This window comes from Lagenorhynchus albirostris, chromosome 1 (assembly GCF_949774975.1).
Source record: "Lagenorhynchus albirostris chromosome 1, mLagAlb1.1, whole genome shotgun sequence".
Classification (NCBI taxonomy): Eukaryota; Metazoa; Chordata; class Mammalia; order Artiodactyla; family Delphinidae; genus Lagenorhynchus; species Lagenorhynchus albirostris.
In genome coordinates, this window is record NC_083095.1 from 129,368,235 (window position 1) to 129,389,810 (window position 21,576).

At 40.7% G+C, this 21,576-nt stretch overlaps 1 protein-coding gene across 1 annotated transcript in view; it reads left to right on the top strand.

Annotated features, from left to right (window-relative positions):
• THSD4 (thrombospondin type 1 domain containing 4) overlaps positions 1-21,576 on the top strand; it is a 542,551-nt gene that overhangs the window by 444,404 nt on the left and 76,571 nt on the right. The window contains exon 7 of the mRNA XM_060153293.1: positions 2,633-2,837. Coding sequence (XP_060009276.1) covers positions 2,633-2,837 — 205 coding nt within the window. The remainder of the gene's footprint in view (positions 1-2,632; positions 2,838-21,576) is intronic.

Below are 21,576 nucleotides of genomic sequence, written 5' to 3' on the forward strand. Positions count from 1 at the left end.
GGAGTGAACCCTGGATGCTCAGAGTCCGGAGATGGGCTTTGAGGAGGCAGGATGTTACCTTCAGTTCTTGGCATCATTTGTGCAGCCACATGCATCCTTGAAGCCAACCTCCAGGCTCTTAGACATCTACCAGGAAAAACTGCTGCAGCCCTCCCTCCCCATTGTCTAGATTCATCCTGAGTGGCAGTGTGGTGCAGGAAATCTGGTGTGGGATCCATTGGAATGTGCAGAGCATTTTAATATAGTGTCTATTTCCAAGATAAAATGTTGTCTTGTCTGTGTGTGTGGTTGTCTGAAGCAATCCACGTCTGTGTAATTTCCTTGTGATCTCATCCCATTCTAACTGGGCTGCGGGCTGAGGATTCATGCAAAGTCAGTCCCTGTCTTCGGAGGTTCTTGTTCATTCCTGAAATATCCCATACACCCCACTGACAAGAGAAAGATGCACTGGACTGCCTGCTCTCCCCTCTCTGAGACCCACTCCTCACTACAGCTAAAGTTATCACCTGAAAAACAAATCTGAGGATGGCCCCCGCCTGCTTCAGTGGTTGTTGATATGATAGAATAAAATTCTGATTCTTCACCCTGGCAAACAAGATCCTTAACGGAGTCAGCTAAATTCTCCAGCCTCCTTTCATCCTTAGCAGCAAACCTACACTTCAACCATGGCTGTCTATGAGCATGCTTTCCTACTTCCTCAGTGTTCTTTCCTACTTCTGTGCCTTGGTACACATTGTTGCCTTTACCTGGAGTGCCCCAAGGGAATGAGCTCCATCTGGGTTAAGTTGAGGCCAGGGGTAGCAAGAATGGATCATGTAGTGGGGAAGGGAAGAAGTTAAGATTCTGCTAGACAGGGCAGGGTGTGAGTGCTATCAGCTTTTCTCTTCATCCTCCCCTTCAGCGAGAATCAGAGGCATCTCCATTCAGTTAGAATCTTTCTTTAGCAACGTGGGATCTACTTTCCCAAACTTCTGCTGATGGTGGCCTTTTTGTTTGTTTGTTTCAAAGCAAAGGAGAACCCGGAGCAGGGGTGCGGGCTAGAAACCATGCACAGAAGGCGTTTTCCTTATTTTTCTGCTAAACGTGCGCAGGGCAAGGGCAAGAAATATTTGAGGGAGGAGAAATTCATAGCAAACGTGGCACTTTGAAAAGCTAATTGGATGTGGAGGAACATGTTGAGATGATGTTCTGTTATTGTCAGAAATAATGTTTTACAGAGAAGCTATTTGTGAAGAGAGACCAGTTATTGTCGATGAACTAATGTGCACTCAGGAATATGGAAATAATAATGCAGATGTACAGTGCCTGCAGAAAGATGTCAGTCAAACAAGAAGTCGGAGGGGAAAGAATGAAAACCTTTTGATCTGACTCTGCCTGTAGGATTTGGCCTGTAGGACCCACATGAACAGACCCAGGATTGTTTAACAAAATCAAAAGTGGACTTTGAATGGTTTGCTGAGCACTTTGCCCCTGAGGTGGGGTCTGACGATTGCTCTTAGAATTCCAGAACCAACACAAACCTCTGATTCAGCAGACATGTGTCTCAAGTTGTAAAATACCATTCTGATTTCAAGTATCATTTCCTATCCCCGTAAACCAGTGAAATAATCCTGTCATCCCGATATTTCATTGTCCAAACTATAATCAGCTCACTTCTATCTGCCAACAGAAGTGTGACAGAATCTTCTCTGTTCAGACCACACGTCCCAACTTTAAATTCAGGATACACGAATGTGAGTCCTAGGGACTCAGCTGCAGACATGGAAAAGGATTCTGTGAAGACCATTCCATTCAGTCCTAAGGTTAAATCGCCTAAGAAACACATGAATAGGGAGGGGGAAGATAAAGCAAAAAGATCTTGGGATGAATAATGAGAAGATTCACTGGGGAGGAAACGCAGGAAGGTCAGAGTTCCTTTAAACTCTGATGTATCCCGTTATCTAGATGCGTCTCATCCAGTTTGTCGATGTTTCTGGTCCTTGCTTCCCTGTACCCTTCTGCCCTGGGAGAAATGCTTTAGACGAGCCAAGCAAAAGTCCCAACGGCTCAGCTTTTCAGAGTCACAGTGACCAGTGGGGACCCAGACCTCAACCAATTTGATTTAATTTCCTAAGAAACAGGGCCTGAGAACACTACTGTTGGGGGTACTTGGCTAAGTGTTCGTATCATCTGTCGTTTAGGACAGAAGACTTGAGGACAAACTCCAGTTTTAAGTCCCAAGAAACTTCCAACAGGGGGATGGATTTTCAGGACAACTTCACTGTCCAACCTGTTTAATAAATGTCCAGTCCCCACACCCTCCTTATGTATTTTCTCTGTGTTATTTTTCTCCTGATTACCAAGTGTGCTTGTTTTACTTACTTATTTACTGATGTGGCTTCCGCTTCGCCCCTAGAACGCACATTTCACACATAACCTAGGAAAGAAGTTCCTTGCCCAGAGTAGGTGCTCAGTGGAAATCCGTTGAGCCAAGGGAAGAATGAACTTGCTTATCTACAGGATCTGGATGGGGGCAAGGAGGAAGTTCAGGTCGAGACCCACCAACGGATCTTCAGTCATCCCCTCTCCCCTTCCTCCCTGGGATGCTCCTGACATATGCTACAAGAGTCTCTTGTTTTCCACCTCTTTGCAGAGCATTGGCTGTGATGACTACCTAGGCTCCGACAAAGTCGTGGACAAATGCGGGGTGTGCGGAGGCGATAACACGGGCTGTCAGGTTGTGTCGGGTGTGTTTAAGCATGCCCTCACCAGCCTGGGCTACCACCGAGTTGTTGAGATTCCTCAAGGAGCCACAAAAATCAACATCACCGAGATGTACAAGAGCAACAACTATTTGGGTAAGCTTGATCTTTTTCCAGAGGAAACCAGCTGTCCCTACAAGATGATTTATTCCTTCCAGGACTGTGACACGGCAGTGTCCAGAGGTCCTTGGACCTGTAGAAGGTGCCCCTGGGAAATGCCAAAGCACTACCTGGCCTCCCCTTGAAATGATATGGAGAAAGTAAAAAAGTCCTTCTTGCGAGGAAATGTTTAATATCTACATATTTAAACCGGTCTTTCTTCCTTCCAAGAGAAACAAGGCTATGAAATCGGGAATGGCCTAAATTGTTTCTCTGAAATAGGGGAGGCTCTTTGAAATGCCAAGAGATCTGCCAGTCTTTTTCTGTTGGAATTTCAGGGGCACAGGGGCAGTTGGTGATCCTGTCCGGTCTCTCACTCTGCAGGGGTCTAAAGCAAAAGCCATTTTTCTCTTCTTTCTGCTTCATCAGCCTGGGGCAACAGTATGTGTGTGTCTTTGGAACAGCTGCAGAACCCGTCAGCGATCATTTTGGGCAATATCATCAATATTGGGAGACCATTTGTAACCCATTTTCCCACAAAAGGAGATCTTTGTTGATTCTTCCTTCTCTGTTTCTGGCTGATTTTATGCAAAGCAAATCAGGTCCTGCAAGTTAATTTTTAGCAATTCTAATTCATGTAAACATGGACAAATCAGTTAACAAATGGTATAAGGAAAGCAATTTCTTAAAAACATTTAATGAACAGCAATATACATTTTTTTTTGATTATTTATTTAACAGAAATTTAAATAGCACAGACTATATGCTAAGCACTATTCTCGGTGCTTTACAGGTATTAAATCATTGAACCCTCTCAACAGCCCTAGGAGATGGGAGCTATTCCCCTCCCCATTTCATACATAAGGAGACAGGCACAGGGCGATCATGTAACTTGACAAGGTCACACAGCAAGGAAGAGGTGGAGCTGGGATTCAAAGCCAGGCAGTCTATCTCCAAGCGTGGTAGTCTACCAAGAGATAACACCCATGAGCAATTCTGGTACACCATTGGCCATGCAGCAGTCAATGGCTGCAGCAACTGAGAGATCATTAATTTTATAAATTCGAGTACCAGGACCACCCCAGAAGACAACTCAAGAACTCTAGATTCTGAAGCTCTTCCATCTTTGTCTGGGCAAATGCATCCAAAATTAACTTCACTTGGTTTTATTGGTGAGAGGAGGAAGGGATGGCAGATGGGACTCTGAAACAAACCCAATTAATAGTGGAAAGCTATTACATTTGCTCTGGCAAACCCAGGAGCCACCAAAGTGGCAATAAGGCTAGTTTCCCCCTGAGTTGTTTGTGTGTTATTTTTATTTGCAGAAAAAAAAGTGGTCTTTTTGATTCCTTTCTTTTGTACTATTAAAAGAGCAAATCTTCACAAACATCCTGTTCCTAGAATGGAAAATATTCTTTGAGGGATTGCTTTAAGTGTGACTGTGTTCAAATGCACCAGCAAACAATGCCACTTTTTGTGAGCTTTGCGTAGTTTTTAGTCATTTCCCTGGCTCGAATTCGTTCTATTCAGTAAGTGGCTTTTAAGCTGTGCCTTCCGAAGGCAAAACAGATAATCTGGGTGATTACCCACCAGATGTCTGAGTGGAAACTGCTCTCAGAGCCTCAGTGTTTTCATCTAGAATATGGGAATAAGAATCTGGACCTTACAAGTATTCATGAGAATCCATAGAATAACAGATATTCAGGACCCCACCGAGCCCCTGGCACTTATTAGCAGTTGACAAATGTTCAATCTCTTTCTTTTGTCTCAGAGAGCTTGTCAGTATGTCAAAGCTTCGTGGAATACAAATTCCCTAAATCCCTGAAATTCCCTAAAAAAGATGAAGAGGAGGCAGAGGAGGATGGAAGTATCCAGAATCAATGGAAGGGTGATTCCGAAAATCATGTTCAACTTCTTATGCCCAGTGACCAGTGGGGTGCATGAGAAGTCCAGAGTCCCTGACAGTATGACGTGATGCCGTGTGGCCAGGGTGGGGAGAGTAGAGATAGAAGAACAGGCGAGAGTGAAAGGAGTTTCCAGAAGTGATGAACAGGGCCTCCTGTTTAGGGCACTTAAGCATCACTTGGGATGTAGCATCACCCAGAAGGCTCTTTTTTTTTTTTCTTCTTTCCTTCTATTATTGAGATTTAATTCGCCTACCATAAAATTCATTCTTTTAAAGCGCACAGTGGATGGGATGGTCTTTTTCTCATCCCCTATTCCACTTAATCCTATGAAATTTCCTGTTCTGGGAAGTCTATATATGTTCAAAGTTAAACTGCATGCAATTGTTGGAGATTATGTGTAACCTATTAGAGCACAGGTCTATCAAGCTATTTTTGAACTTTCCAATGACTGTATTTCACATTATACATTTTCAAACATTGAAACATTTTTCTTTCTTTTTTTTCTTGTCTTGAAACATTTTTCAAAGAGGTATGTAGTAGGGTTCTCCACAATCTTCCAGGTCACGATAAAAGTTTTGGTTTTCTTACCTTGTGATCTCTGGCTATGTAAACTGTATTTTGTACAAAAATTTGACTTGATGCACAAAACTTAGTTGGCTGTCTGCGTACATTTGTTCTGCAGAATACACAATGTAGAGGAAATGAATAGTTTGAATGTGTATCATTGCTTTTTAAAAATGCACACCTTTAACAAGCGTTTTCAGTTGCCCTATTGTTTCCCTGAATGGCCTTTGGGTTATCAGTAATAAAAATCAAATTTGCCTTGTGAAATACTCGGAATTGTTAAAATGACTGACTCTCCAAACTTGACAGAGATAGAAAGTAGATTTCTATGAAAACAGAAGGACTTGTATTATTAGTGCTGGAGAAGGTGGTTTCATCACCTCATTTTTAAAGGTTTGTTTAAAACCCACAATATTTAAATGACTTATTCTAGGCTATTTGCTTAGTTAATAATAGTAGTCATGCTACATGTGTAGTACTTTAGTCTCCAAGTGTTTTTACATGCATGGTCTTCTGACTTTTAAAAATGGACATTCTTTACTTTGCTTGCTTCAAAAAAGATCTGGAGTTATTTACTAAAGATGCAATTATTGAGTTAGTATGTGAAAATTGAAATTTAAAAATCAAAAACTTTGCAAAAATATCTGTTCAGGCCTTTTGCCCATTTTTAATTGGGTTGTTTGGTCTTTCTGATACTGAGTTGTATGAGCTATTTATATATTTTGGATATTAACCCCTTATTGGTCATATCATTTGCAAATATTTTCTCCCATTCAATAGGTTGTCCTTTTGTTTTGTTGATGGTTTCCTTTGCTGTGCAAAAGCTTGTAAGTTTAATTAGGTCCCATTTGTTTATTTTTGCTTTTGTTTCCTTTGCCTTAGGAGACAGATTCAAAAAAATATTGCTACAATTTGTGTCAAAGAGTGTTCTGCCTATGTTTTCTTCTAGGAGTTTTATGGTTTCCAGTCCTACATTTAGGTCTTTATTGAAGAGACTATCCTTTTCCCATTGTATATTCTTGTCTCCTTTGTCATAGATTAATTGACCATAAGTGTATGGGTTTATTTCTCTGCTCTCTTTTCTGTTCCATTGATCTATGTGTCTGTTCTTGTGCCAGTACCATACTGTTTTGATGACTGTAGTATTTTGGTTTTGGGGTTTTTTTTTTTGCTGTACGTGGGCCTCTCACTGTTGTGGCCTCTCCCGTTGCGGAGCACAGGCTCCCGACGCGCAGGCTCAGCGGCCATGGCTCACGGGCCCAGCCGCTCCGCGGCATGTGGGATCATCCCAGACCGGGGCACGAACCCGTGTCCCCTGCATCAGCAGGCGGACTCTCAACCACTGTGCCACCAGGGAAGCCTGATGACTGTAGTTTTACTGTATAATCTGAAGTCAAAGAGTGTGATGCCTCCAGCTTTTTTTTTTTTTTCTCAAGATTGGTTTGGCTATTCTTGGTCTTTTGTGGTTCTACATAAATTTTAGTAGTATTTGTTCTAGTTCTGTGAAAAATGTCATGGAGAAGACATAGAGATGGCCAAAAGACACATGAAAAGATACTCAACATTACTAATCATCAGAGAAATGCAAATCAAAACCACAATGAGTTATCACCTCACACCTGTCAAAATGGTTATCATCAAAAAGACCACAAGTAACAAATTTTTGCAAGGATATGAAGAAAAGGGAACCCTCCTACACTGTTGGTGGGAATGTAAATTGATGCAGCCACTGTGGAAAACAGTATGGAGCATCCTCAAAAAACTAAAAATAGAGCTACCATATGATCCAGCAATCCCACTCCTGGGTATATATCGGAAGAAGAGGAAAACACTAATACTAAAAGTTATACGCACCCTAATGTTCACAACAGCATTACTTACAGTAGCCAAGATATGGAAGCAACCTAAATGTCTGTCAGCAGATGAATGGATAAAGAACATGTGGTACAAAAAGTGGGATATTACTCAGCCATAAAAAAAAGAATAAAATCTTGCAATTTGCAACAACATGGAACGGGAGGGTATTATGCTTAGTGAAATAAGTCAGACAGAGAAAGACAAAGACTGTATGTTATCACTTATATGTGGAACCTAAAAAATGAAACAAATATATGTGGAATCTAGAAAAATGGTTCAGATGAACCTATTTGCAGGGCAGAAATAGAAACACAGACATAGGGAATGGATGTGTGGGCACAGGGGTGATGGGGAGGGTGGGATGAAATGGAAGATTAGGTTTGACATAAATACACTACCATGTGTAAAATAGATAGCTAGTGGGAATCTGCTGTATAGCACAGGGAGTTAGCTCAGTGCTCTGTGATGACCTAGATGGGTGGGATGGTGGGGGAGGGAGGTCCAAGAGGCAGGGGATATATGTATACATATAGCTGATTCACTTTATTGTACAGCAGAAACTAACACAACATTGTAAAGCAATTATACGCCAATTTAAAAAAATGAATGAATGTAACAAAACAGAAACAGACTTACAGATATAGAGAACAAACTAGTGGTTACCAATGGGGAGAGGGAAGGGGGAGGGACAAGATAGGGGTATGGGATCAAGAGATACAAACTACTATGTATAAAATAAAAAAGCAACAAGGATATATTGTACAGCACAGGGAATATAGCCAATATTTTATAATAACTTTAAATGGAGTATAATCTATAAAAATATTGAATCAGTATGTTGAACATGTGAAACATATAATATTGTAAATCAACTATATTTCAATTTAAAAAAATCAAAAACTTCACAGAAGAAAGAGGCATATATACCAAAAGCCTTGGCTAATATGTAAATAGCGATGGAGCATTCAACCTGACTCTTGAGTTTATGGCTTTCTTTGGTTTGGCCATCAAGAACTGGACCTGCTGGACTCAGATTCTGAAAGCCTGAGTTCTGGCCCTGGCCCTGCCGTAACTCACAAGGGGTTCTGGCCCATGTGTAGCTGGGAAGACAGGCCAGCTCAGCACCTCGTGATGCTTACCATTTCTCTGAGCAACGCTGAAGAAATCACGACGTTTAATGATACACAGATTTCAGGAGATAGGATGTTTATCTGTCTCATTTTAGGTTGGAAACCAATGAAGTTCTGCAGAAATGAGCTCCACTTTTCAGTGTTTATTTGAATTTTTCACTTGCTCCAAAATATAGACTAGCTGGTAGATTATAGATTCCTAGATCTTTTTTTTTTTCATGGAAAATACTTTAGAACCAGTGTATCTATTGTAAACTATGTAGTCTCCTTTTCCACTTGAATTATTCTGAACCCTGCTCTTTGGAAATAAAAAGTTAAATCTAATTTTATTAAAATGATTGACATTTTATATTACTTGCCTCTTCCTTAATAAGATGTTGTGAAATTATTTTAGCTGAAATATCAAAGTTTGGCATAGTTCAGCCAGCTCAATTTACTAATGTCATTATGTAACAGTTAAGAAATCAGACATAAAAGCATACCAAGCAAAAATTGATTCTACAGGACATGTTCTACCTGCCAACATGTTTACACTGTCATAGAGCTTTAGACTTAGAAGGGATTCTTTTTGTTTTTGAAGATTTATAAACTTTTAAAAATAAACTGGCAGACTTCCCTAGTGGCGCAATGGTTAAGAATCCGCCTGCCAATTCAGGGGACAGGGGTTCAAGCCCTGGTCCAGGAAGATCTCACGTGCCGCGGAGCAACTGAGCCCGTGCACCGCAATTACTGAGCCTGCGCTCTAGAGCCCGAGAGCCACAACTACTGACCCCGTGTGCCACAACTACTGAAGCCTGCGTGCTTAGAGCCCATGCTCTACAACAGGAGAAGCCACCACAATGAGAAGCCCGCACACCGCAACAAAGAGTAGCCCCCACTCGCCACAACTAGAGAAAGCCCACACGCAGCAACAAAGACCCAACACAGCCAAAAGTAAATAAATTTTTTTTAAAAATTAAAATAAACTGGCAATACCTTTACTTTTAAGCACGCTTTCTTAAAAGTTTTAAACAATGAAAGTAGTGGTCAGCATTTTAAAAATCAAGTATCATGGATCATCTGTAATTTGCAAGCCTTTAATTTGTTAGTTGAGCAGCTTTCTATGTGGGAAAGACTAGAGTATTTAAATAATATGATGCCTCACATCTGTATGATGATTAATTCCAAAGATTTAGTCACATGCATTGTAAAAAATTTGAACAATACAGATGATATAGAGCAAAAAGATGAAATTCTTCTTCCATGCCAACCTCACACTTGATCCACTGGTTTCAAGTGTAAAGATGGAGATAAAGGACCACTCTTAACACATCAGTGTATACCCTCCAGTCCTTTGTGGAAATACAAATAAATATATATTTTCTAAAATTCATGTTACTATATACACTTTCTGCAATGTACTCCTTTATTTTAATGTTATATCAGGATAACTTTTCATAGCAATGCATATAATAAGCTAATTCATTATTTTTGAGTAAAGAATATTCCATACAACAGATGTAACCTAATTTATTTAAGCATTTTCCTACTGAGGAATGTTGAGACTGGCTCCAGTTTTCTAATATTGCAAATAATACTTTCGATTTGTGGTTCAAGATGGCAGACTGCATACATGAGTTTTTCTTCCCTTCCTCCCAAGGTTCATCAAAATGACACTAAAGGAATAAGAGAAGGTATAACCTACAACCACCAAAAAAACGGGGGGAGGGACATCTATCACATGATTTTAACAAATTTCTGGAACAAATTCTCAAGAGTAGGTGGAGGAAATTTCACTAATAGAGCAAAGGAAATCACAGCCTAGGTAACAGAGGGGACTGTGATAAAGAGGGGTTGACCTGCATGCAGAGCCCCATGAGCCTGTGAGTCTGGGGGACAGCAGGTAAAATGGAAGGTGGGAAGGGAGAATGGAGCTGAAAAACAGGGAAACAGTGAAAAAACTTGTATGTGAGCAGGCAGCCCACACACACACGTTCAGAATGCTGGCACTGACTTCCTCATTCAAAAGGGCGTGGCTGAGAGGATTGGTGCTCCAAGACCTCAGTATTCATTCTGGAATTGGAAGAAGGAGCTGCTGAGTGACTGGTACCCCATCTCTTAGAACTTGGCCTGTTAATAAGCTCAGCCAATGTGTACAGAGTTCTCAGGCAGCCTTCCCACCACTTTTGTCTTAAATATCAGCGGATGATTGAAAATAACATGAATGGACAACCAAGGATCACTAGACATTTTTAAAAGCCTGAAAGAGAAAACCCAAGATAAATAACAGAAAAAGATGTTTCTAGAAGAAACAGCAAATTCTTGGAGAAGAAAACTTGAAGAATGGTTCTTTAACAAGTAGTGCTTCCATGAATATCCTAATATGTATCCTTTCATACTTACATAAATATTTCTATAGGATAGACTCCTAGAAATAGAATTTATAGGTCAAATGGAATGAACACTTAAAATTCTGAAAGATAAAGCAAAATTCCTCTCCACGTTTAGTTGTACCCATTTATACCCCCACCAAAAGTTCATGAAAGAACCATTTCTCCACACCTTTACCAACACTAAATATTATGAATGTACTTAATTTTTAGTATACCTTTTTAATTTACATTTCCCTGACCACTCATTGTTGTTATTTGTACTCCTTCTATGAATTTGCTAAGAATTGTGTTTGTAGTTTTCTTGCTGATTTTAAGAACTCATATACGTTATGAATAATAACCGTTCTCTTCATGTATGTTTATTCATCTTTATCTTGTGTTTCAACTCTGTTTATGATATCTATTGCTCTGTGGAGAAACTTTTAGTCTTTTTTTAGTCAAATCTATCAATCATCTTTTTATGGCTAGTGGATTTTGTCTAACATAGGAAGACCTGCCCACCTCCAACATTATAAAATTATTCTCTAATATTTTCTCCTATTACTTTTATAATCTCTTTTTATATTTAAATGTTTAATCCATCTGGAATTAATTTTTGTGTGCAGTATGAGGTAGGGATCTGTCTTTTTCCTAATAGACAGTATTGTCCCAATAATGCTTATTAAATTTCCCTCACTAATTTGAAATGACACCTCTACCATATATTTTAAATTTAAATATCTGTAGATATACCTGTGAATTCTCAGTTGAGGTCTATTGATCTATCTGTCTCTTCCTCCTTTAGTACCATTTTTTTTCATTACTGTAATTTCATATGTTTTAAGTTTTTGTAGGTCAGCTCTCTGACTCTTCCCAAACGCTTTGTTTTTTCCTAAATTTTCTTGGGTCTTCTTGTACATTTGTTCTACATACACTTTACAAATCAATTTATCAAAATCTATAAAACTTCTGTTGAGATTTTAATTGAAAGTGCAATAAACTTACAGACTAACTTGAAGAAGAAAAATTTGTCTTCACAATATTGACTTTTTTGATTCCAGAGCATAGTAGATCTCCTTGTTTTATGTTCTTTAATAAAATGTCTTTACCTAGACTTTGCTTATGTTTTATTAGGTTTATGCTATAGTTTTTCCTAATACGGGATAAGATTTTTATTCCATTATATTTCCAATTACACGTGCTAATGCATATTAAATCAGTTTATTTATTTATTTTGTACCTGTACACCTTGCTAGACTCTTTTAACAATTCTAATAGAATTGTTTTTCAGTTATTTAACATGGATTTTCTAGGTGGAAAATCGTGTGATATCTGTAGATAATATTAATGTTATCTTCCCTTGAAGTATTCTACCTCCTATTTCTTTCATATGTTGTTGCACTTAGAGACTCAAACCTCTAAAAATTTTTGGAATAATCATATTGATAGTGGACTTCTTTATCATGTTTCTGACAATGGGAATGCTTCTAACAGATGTTTGCTGAAGATTCTGATAGACACCTCTTATCAAAGTAAGGAATTTTCTTTACATAACTAACTTTCAAGAATTTTTATTGTAATTTGCCCTTGTTTTTGTTTTTGCTCCAGTGACTGATTATCCTTAGTTGTCAATTTACATTTATAAAGTTAATGAATATTTGTTTATTCTAGGTATATTAAGTGGTTTCCTTCAGTTACTGCAGTAGACTGAATGCTCACATCCTTCCCAGATTCATTTGTTGAAACCTCCAAGGTGGTGGTATTGGGAGGTGAGGCCTTTGGGAGATGATCAGGTCATGAGGGCAGAACCTTCATGAATGGGATTAGTGCCCTTATAAAGGAGGCCCCAGAGAGATTCCTGACCCCTTTCTGCCATGTGAGGTTGCAGGGAAAAGAGTCATCTAGGAAGTAGGCTCTCATCAGTCACTGAACCTACCAACACCTTTATCTTATACTTCCCAGCCCCCAAAACTGTGAGAAATAAATTTCTATTGTGTACAAGCCACCCAGTCTGTGATCTATTGCTCTAGTGACCCAAACAGACTAAGACACTTACCTTTCCTTAAAATGGAACAAACCTCAGTATGCTGTCAGTCTGCTGTCTGAGAGGTTTCCTCTGAGTGTGTATGGGCGAGTGGCAACACGGAGTAGATACAAAACCACTACCTCCTAGAGGTATGCAAGGATTCAGTAGGATAATAAACATACAGCTTCTAGCATGGCAAGGGCTTAATTCATAGTTTCCCTTTCTTATCTCAAGGTTCCAATATTTATCAATGGCTGCTTAACAAAACTCTGCTTTTCCTTGTAATGGCTAAATAGAAAACAGCCTTCTCTTCCACCCATTGCCAGAAGCCTCTAGGATTATGCTGGCTCAAGTGTAAAGATTTGTACCTTTCTTCTTAGACATCAAAAGCCTACCTGATTTAAATTAATTGCTCTAGTTATGTGTCCTTCTGCCCCACCACCCACCAACTGTCTCTCTAGGAGTAATTCCTTCTTCCCAGCAGAACAAAGAAAGAAACACAAGTGAACCCGTGTGTTCAGCATCTCCCCTGTGATGACCTCATTCTAATCAGAAAATGGTTTCTTTTAAACCCGCAGACATAGAAAACAAATTTACGGTTACCAAAGGGGAAAGGTTGGGGGAGGGATAAAGTAGAGTTTGGGATTAACAGATACACACTACTGTATCTAAAATAGATAAACAACAAGGACTTATTGTTTAGCACAGAGAACTCTACTCAATATTCTGTGATAACCTATAAGGGAAAAGAATCTGAAAATGAATAGATATATACCTGAATCACTGTGCTGTACACCTGCAATTAACACGACATTATAAATCAATCTGTAGTCCTTGCTTGCTTTCTTAATACATGGCAGAAGAATAAAAGACAGATAGATAAAAGGAAAAGCAAAGAGAGATTTTTCCTTTGGACTCCCATAGGACTTTGATCATATCTCCAGTTTGGCACTCACCATATTTTATTTTATTGTAATTTATCTATTGTAATTTGTCTGTGTTCTCCCTGTGTACCCCTTGAAGACAAACAGTCCAGACTTAGACATTCCTTCCTTCGAGTACCCTCCAGGCGCCAGCAACTGGGATGAGTAGTGGGGATACAGAAATCAAGGCAGGCCTTGGCTCTCCTGAAGCCATTTTGGGGGTGTATGCTCAGGCATCCTTAGCCCACCTTGATCACGAGACCTCACTTATGGTACTGGGGTCGTGTGTTACTCGTAGACTGTAGGAATCCTGGGTCTGCCTGCTTCGTGTAATGCAGCACTCTCACAGTGGTGGTGGGCTGGCAGGGTCCTATCAGGATCTGCATTTAGAGCTGAGGCTGCTGGGCTCAGCCTGGTTGAGGGACCTGCTGAGGGGAACAGTTCATGAGTGGTGGAGTCAGGTCTCAGATCCAGGCTCAGTCCTTGTTCATGACCTACGTATACACCCGTGGCCATTGGCAGGAAAAACATAGCTGGGGCATGGAGGAGGACCTGTGCCTTCTCTGCCCCCCTCCCTATCACCATGAGAAGAAAAATATGTTCTAATTCCTCACAGCCTTTTGTCCCCTCCACACTGTGCCATCCCTGCCCCCCACTGTTACTTCAAACTTGCCGACAATCATTTGGCCTACCCTCATGTTGGAAATCCTTGGGCTAGCTTGCCAGAGTTATGTCTTAGTCACTGGACTTTCACCATCTGCCTCAACAGCGTTCTTCTGAAGCTAGCGTCTAAAGGAACGTTCAGCTCTTAAAAAGTGTGGAGCATTTTGGAGAAATGAAACACCGTGTGGATTTTTTTCTCCTTTTAAAAAAATTGTGGTAAAATATATATAAACATAAAATTTATGGTTTTAACAGTTTTAACTGTATTCTTCAGTGGCATTAAGTACATTCATGATGTTGTCCAACTACCACCACTATCGGAACCTTTCTATCATCCCCAAAACTGTACCTAATACACAATAATTCTCCATTTTCCCCTATTTCAAACCCCCGGTAACCTCTATTCTATTTTATGTCTCATGAGTTTGCCTATTCTAGGTACCTCATACAAGTGGAATCATACAGTATTTGTCCTTTTGTGTCTGGACTATTTCACTTAGCATAATGTTGTCAAGGTTCATCCATGTGGTAGCATGTGTCAGAAATTAATTCCTTTTTATGTATCTACCACATTTTTGTACCCACTCATCTGTTGATGGACATTTGGGTCGTTTCCACCTTTTGTCTATAGTGAATAATGCTGCTGTATAGGTATCTGTTTAGTCCCTGCTTTCATTTCTTTTGTGTATATACCTAGGAGTGGAATTGCTGGGTCATGTGATAATTCTGTGTTTAACTTTCTGAGGAATTGCACAACTATTTTCCACAGTGGCTGCACCATTTTCTATCCCCACTAGCTACGCATGAGGGTTCCAGGTTCTCCACATCCTTACCAACACTTCAAGCGTGTTTTTAAAAGGGTATTTAAGCAGGTGATACGACATGGCCTGCTTTCAAGCATCAGGAAAGGCTGCTGAGATGGGCTTCGTGACCCTTCTCGGTTACCTGTTACAGGTAGTGGCAGCCCCAGGAAACATCTCAGAGTGATATCCTGATTCGCGGCCGGAGGTTCCTCATCAATCCTTACACACGACAGAGGGTGATCCTTGAGCATGTGGTTTTTTACTTGGATTCAGTTCTTGCCTTCTCTTCAGCAACAGGCTTTTATGATTCCTGTCTAAAACCAAGTCTTTGCCAAAGATCCCGTGCCAGAGAGACAGTGGAAAGATGCTGTTATTTGTTTGAGCACTGCTAGACTTAATTTTTCATTACATACTTTCCACCTGGTGTCTGACAGCACTTCTCCCTTTGATTTAGGAAAGCTCTGATGTCCTCGCGTCTGTTTACACGGGCTTTCTTTTTACTCTTACAGTCGCTCTGCCTTGAAGAGCTTTCAGAGACGCCGGAACCAATTCTGCCCCACCTGCTTATGCTCCTTGTCTTTTCACATTTTCTGCTTTTTAGTTAGCACCTAGTTGCCTGGAAGTGTAAGACTGAGTTTGCCTCTTTGTACTTGGATTTGCCTTTTGTTTTGTGGGGAGGAGTTAAGCTGAGATTTGCCTTTGTTTTTAATTATATCATCTGTCTCAGACGTACGCAAAGCACCCACACCTGCTTTTCTGCACTAATGGGATGCTTTCCTCAAATGCAGGAAACAGCTGTCGAGCAGGCTGGGTCTTAGATTTTTATGGAAGTGGTTTGACAGCCCTGTCCCTTCAGGGAGAATAACATTATCTCCCAGCAGCACCTGCAGACAGCATCTTCAGCAGGGCTGCTAATCGCTCCCAGGTCTCCTACCTGGATTAGGGTAATAGCTCAGAACCCATTATCTGTGCGTCCAGCATCGATAAAGCTGTCCTCAATCCATCCACTCCCTAACCCACTCGGAAGTGCCTCTAAGCCTTCCCTCTTTGAAGCAAAGTTTGGCTTTTTGCGGTGTGTTAGATCACTGAGCTTCCACATTAGGGAATTAATACAAGTTAAGCCTCAAGAAGAGATCTCTAAGGTTTAAACGACATTTAGTAAATACAGTTGACTTAAGGAAAGAAGCAACAGCCGAGAAAAACCATAACTTCCAGACTTTCTTAACCAGCAGCTGAGGCTGCCCATGCTTTGCTGCTCCATTGTCAGTGCTGTCTTCGGAAGGTCCCCTACTTTCTCTCAAGAGTTAAAGCTTCGGAAATGGGAAATCTGCCTTCTAGGGTGGCCCCCCTATTCCCTGCAGGAGAAACTGAGCACGCTTTTCCCTTCTCGCATTAAGCAGAGCTCCGGTCAGATTCTGCTCTTCCTCTAAACATTTAATTCTTCTAATAAATCCCTGAAGGGGTGAGCTTTAGAAGATAAAGTTCTTTTCTGCTGCTAGTTGTGGGCTGCCTCTGTTAGCTCCCATCCAACTGTTATAGCCAAGCTTCAACAGCTCTTGAAAGGACTTTCGGCATCTCCTAATTCTACTCTATCCTTCTCCCAAGTCAGACACTATTCCTTGAATTAGAATCATGTACATGTCAGTGTGGGAGAAGTCTACTTCTTCTGTCTGAATTGAGTCGACATTCATGTCCTTAGGAAATATACATAGCCCTACTCCTCCAGCTTCCTTTGTGCCGGATAGTCACACAAATGTTTATTTTGCTTTACGGGCAAAATTTGTCTCCTTGATCAGTATTTGTTTCTTCCTTAATCTAGTAGTTCTATAATCTGATTAAGTAAAACATTGCTCTTCATCTGACTTGACATTCCTACAAAATAATTAAGCATTTTAATGAATATCTATAAAGCACACCCCCTCTGTGCAATGCAATACAGAGATGTGAAGCTGTGGTCCCTGCCCCCGAGGCATTTACAGTCTGTTTGAGAATCCTTTGAAGACTTTGATAAAGAGACCCAGCATGGGCTTCCCTGGTTGGCGCAGTGGTTGAGAGTCTGCCTGCCAATGCAGAGGACACGGGTTCGTGCCCCGGTCCGGGAAGGTCCCACATGCCGCGGAGCGGCTGGGCCAGTGAGCCACGGCCGCTGAGCCTGCATGTCCGGAGCCTGTGCTCTGCAACGGGAGAGGCCACAGCAGTGAGAGGCCCACGTACCGCAAAAAAAAAAAAAAAAAAAAAAAAAAGAGACTCAGCACTACGGAAGTGCAAAGGATGGAGACATTACTTCTAACAGAATAATCTGAGGAGGAACATGGAGAGATGCTGTTTAAACTGGGCTTTTAGTACAAGGGTTGGCAACCTGTTCTGGGAAAGGGCCATTTAGTAAATATTTTATGCTTTGCAAGACATTTGGTCTCAGGTGCAACTTCTCTGCCATCATAGCGAGAAAACAACCATAGACAATAGGTGTTTGAGGAGGCATGGTTCTGTTCCAATAAAACTTGATTTACAAAAAAGGCAGTTGCCAGCGTAGGACTCCATGCTGTAGTTTGCCAACCCCTGTTTTAGAGGATGGGTAGGACTTTATCAGAAGAAACAGGGAAAAGAACATTTCAGTCCAAAGGAGCAGCATGAGCTAAGGTTCAGAGAAGGAGGTAATGTGAGACGTGTCTGGACACAGTGTCTTCTAAGAAAGTGAGGGTGACATTGAATTTGAGGCTGCAACTGTAGGATAAGGCCAGACCGTGGAAGACCTTTCATCCCAGACTCCATCCTTTGGATTAATGTTTGAGCAGTGGTCAGCCACTGAAGATGTGGGGCTAGAGGAGGGTTGTGACAGAATCATGCCTCTGCTCTAAAGGTATTTTGGGGGGCAGCAGGAGGGAAGGAAGGGAACGGAGAGCAAGCATTTCAGAAAGGTCAGGTCTGTACCAAGAGCCATAGGACAGGAACTGACTAGTAAACAAAGATATTGGTGTGTATATCAGTGGGCTCCATGACTCCAAACAATAAACTGAACCTTAGAAGACCGGAGCTTATGTATGTGTGTCTTTAATCAATGACTGTAAGTGTCTCATTATACAAAAACATACTATCCACCAAAGCATTGCTAGATCCTGGAATGATAAAGTGCATTTGGCATTTTGAGATGATCTGGAGCAAATGAGAGTAGAAGGCACTGATGAGTAATTTCAGGAATTGGAAATTTAAGTGATCGATCCTACTTATAAAAAGGAGAGCGGGGGGCTTCCCTGGTGGCGCAGTGGTTGAGAGTCCGCCTGCCGATGCAGGGGGCGCAGGTTCGTGCCCTGATCCAGGAGGATCCCGCGTGCCGCGGAGCAGTTGGGCCCGTGAGCTGTGGCCGCTGGGCCTGCGCATCGGGAGCCTGTGCTCCGCAACGGGAGAGGCCACAACAGTGAGAGGCCCGCATACCGCAAAAAAAAAAAAAAAAAAAAAAAAAGGAGAGCAGGAACAATATACAAAGGGAAATATAAGTTGCATTTGAGAGAAGCTAAGTCTCTAAAGCAGCTCTCTTGAAACAGCCCAGACTTTCCTTCCTTGTTGGTGAGTTCTAGGGACACCAAAGCCGAATGGTATGCTGTTGACCCATGGCAATGACCTAATCCTCACAGCAAGTTCCCATGGGGCAGCAGAGATCCTGTCCCCATCCTTCATTAAGGCTTTGCTTAAACAGAATTCCTCTATTTTTAATGATCCCTCACAAGTCATATATTCCATAAATCCCCAAAATTGCTGCAAGAAGACCAATATTAACCCTTAAGATAAAATTTTGTTAGTTCGGTGGAAATCTGTTCATAAAGAAAAAGGAACTAATCAACTAACTTAAGATTTCTTCTGAATGAATACTCCACATTATGGTTAGCCTGTGCTTTACTTACGAACATGTGAATGGCTAAGACTAACTTGGAATTTTCAGAAACATTCGTAGTTACCGGTTTCACTGGCAAAAGTACCCAAAGTACAAAGTCGCAAACATTTCAATACGAGCAGAATTGTGCAGGTTGTGAAATGCAACTTTCTGGCTCGGTGGCCTTTAGCCAGTTACTTGACCTCTCCATATATCATTTTCTTTATCTGTAAAATGAATGGACAATAATTTTTATCTCCTAGGAAGTTAAGTTAGATACTACCAGTAAATCACACATCACAGAGATTGGCACAACATACTTATTCAACAAGTATCAGATGTTATTATTGCTATGTTTATTGTTGTTACTATTATACAAACTAGTCCAGAAGTATATGGTTATATATTTGCGCTTTGAGATTTTTCTGGACAAGAAATACCCTTCCACAAGCAAAGACTTTTTTTCTAACGATACCAAAAGCCAAGAGTGAAATCAAAGTTTTATGGCATATGCTTTTATAATTGACAGTGAACTAGATCGTAAGGGCTGTTTGGATTGTATCCCGCCCATGTGATGTCCCTCATGGAGCTCATTGGCTTGAGGTGTTACTAAGATGTTCATAGATGCAGTCAGAAGTTGAGCAACACTTATATTTAAGGTCTGGGCAGGGATCAAGGATTGGGCTTTTAAATTATTTATTTATTTATTTATTTATTTATTTATTTATTTATTTATTTATTTATTTATTTATGTTTGGCTACGTTGGGTCTTTGTTGCTGCACACGGGCTTTCTCTAGTTGTGGCGAGCAGGGCCTGCTCTTCCTTGCGGTGCATGGGCTTCTCATTGCAGTGGCTTCTCTTGACGCGGAACACGGGCTCTAGGCGCGCGGCCTTCAGTAGCTGTGGCACGTGGGCTCAGTAGTTGTGGTGCACGGGCTTAGTTCCCGGAGCAGGGCTCAAACCGTGTCCCCTGCATTGGCAGGTGGATTCTTAACCCCTGTGCCAGGAGGGAAGTCCCAAGGATTGGGCTTTTAGATGTTCTGCTTTTAGTATGAATACTGACTTTCTATTTTGTGATGTTTTTTTTAAAATGTTCAGCCATGTCTCAGAGACCCACAGAACAGTGAGATGTCTGCTGTGAGCATAGGGAACTCTCATAGAAATGTAAACCCTCAGTGCTGGTCAGCATGGGGAATCTCAGAGCCGCTGTGACACAGATCCCTCGTGGAGGGATGCAGACATGTTTCAACCCAAGGTCCTTATGGACCTGCTTAATTGATTACAATGAGATAAGTTTAGCTTTTCACCACAGACCTTTATTCCCTCTTCTCAAAACACAAATGGAGAAGAAATGCATGTTTAAGGATGGAAAGCCTGACCTCTGGCCAGAACCATCAGCTGGCCTAGTACTTATTTTTTGTTAAATAAGCTTCTTATTGAAGTATTAAGTGTAAATATATAGGAAAAGTCCTCAGTTCAGATTTGTACAGCTTTGATGAATTTTCACAAAGTGAACACACACTCGTGTAACTAGTACCCAGATCAAGAAATAGAACTTTACTGGTGTTCCAGGAGTACCCTGCCCCCAGTCACCTCCAAAGGAACCACTACCTTTACTGTTAACACCATAGATTAGTTTTGTCTGTTTTTTTAAAAGCCTTATATAAATGTGGAATAATACAGCATATACTCTTTTATGTCTGGCTTGGGGGCATAGGGGTCTAAACATTTTTACACTTAACTTGGAGAACAGTATAAAATGTGATTATAGATTTTTCCCCTAATATTTAGCCAATTTTCCAACCCAACATTTTGGATAATTTATTTATTTAACATTGGAATGTTTAGAATGTGCTCCATCCTCGTATTTATCCTAGGTCTATTTCATGGCTGCTTGCTCTGTTCCATTTATCTGTCAAATAAACTCCATACCACATTTTGACTGTTGCAGCTTTAAAATGTGTTTTAATATTTAGCATGGCAAGTCTCCCCTCTTTTGCTTCTTTTTTAACACCATTTAAGATAATCTGGGGTGTTTGTATTCCAGGTGAATTCTGGGACCATTTTGTCACATTCAAAAAAAAAAATACTATTGGTGTTTTCTTGTGATTTTGTTAAATCCACTTGATAAACATGTATTGAGCACTTACTGTGTGCCAGGCTCTGTTCTAGGCGCTGGGAATACTGCAGAGAAGAAGGGCACTCCCCTGGCCTGATGACAGTTACTTTCTAGTGGGGGAGATGGGAGACAAAAAAGCAAAAAGATCATTTCAGATGGAGATATGTGCTATAAAAAAAGAAAACAGGGGAAGTGGAGAACGAGTGGCTGGCTAGAGGAGCAGGGTGCTCTCTGAGTTCAGTGGTCAGAAAAGATCTCTCAGAGGAGTTGACACTTGAATTGGAACCTGCATCCTGTCTAGAATGTACCAGATCTATACATCAATTTGAGAGTAATAGACATAATTAAAACATCCAGCCTAAGAACGTAGCATTTATTTCCATTTGTTCAAATAGTTTACATCTGCCAGTAAAATTTTGATATTTCTCATGTAGATTCTCTGCATTTCTTGTGAAGATTGGTCTTAGGTATTTAACTGTGTTTTGCTGTGGTATGATGATGATGATGACGATGATGGAGAATGA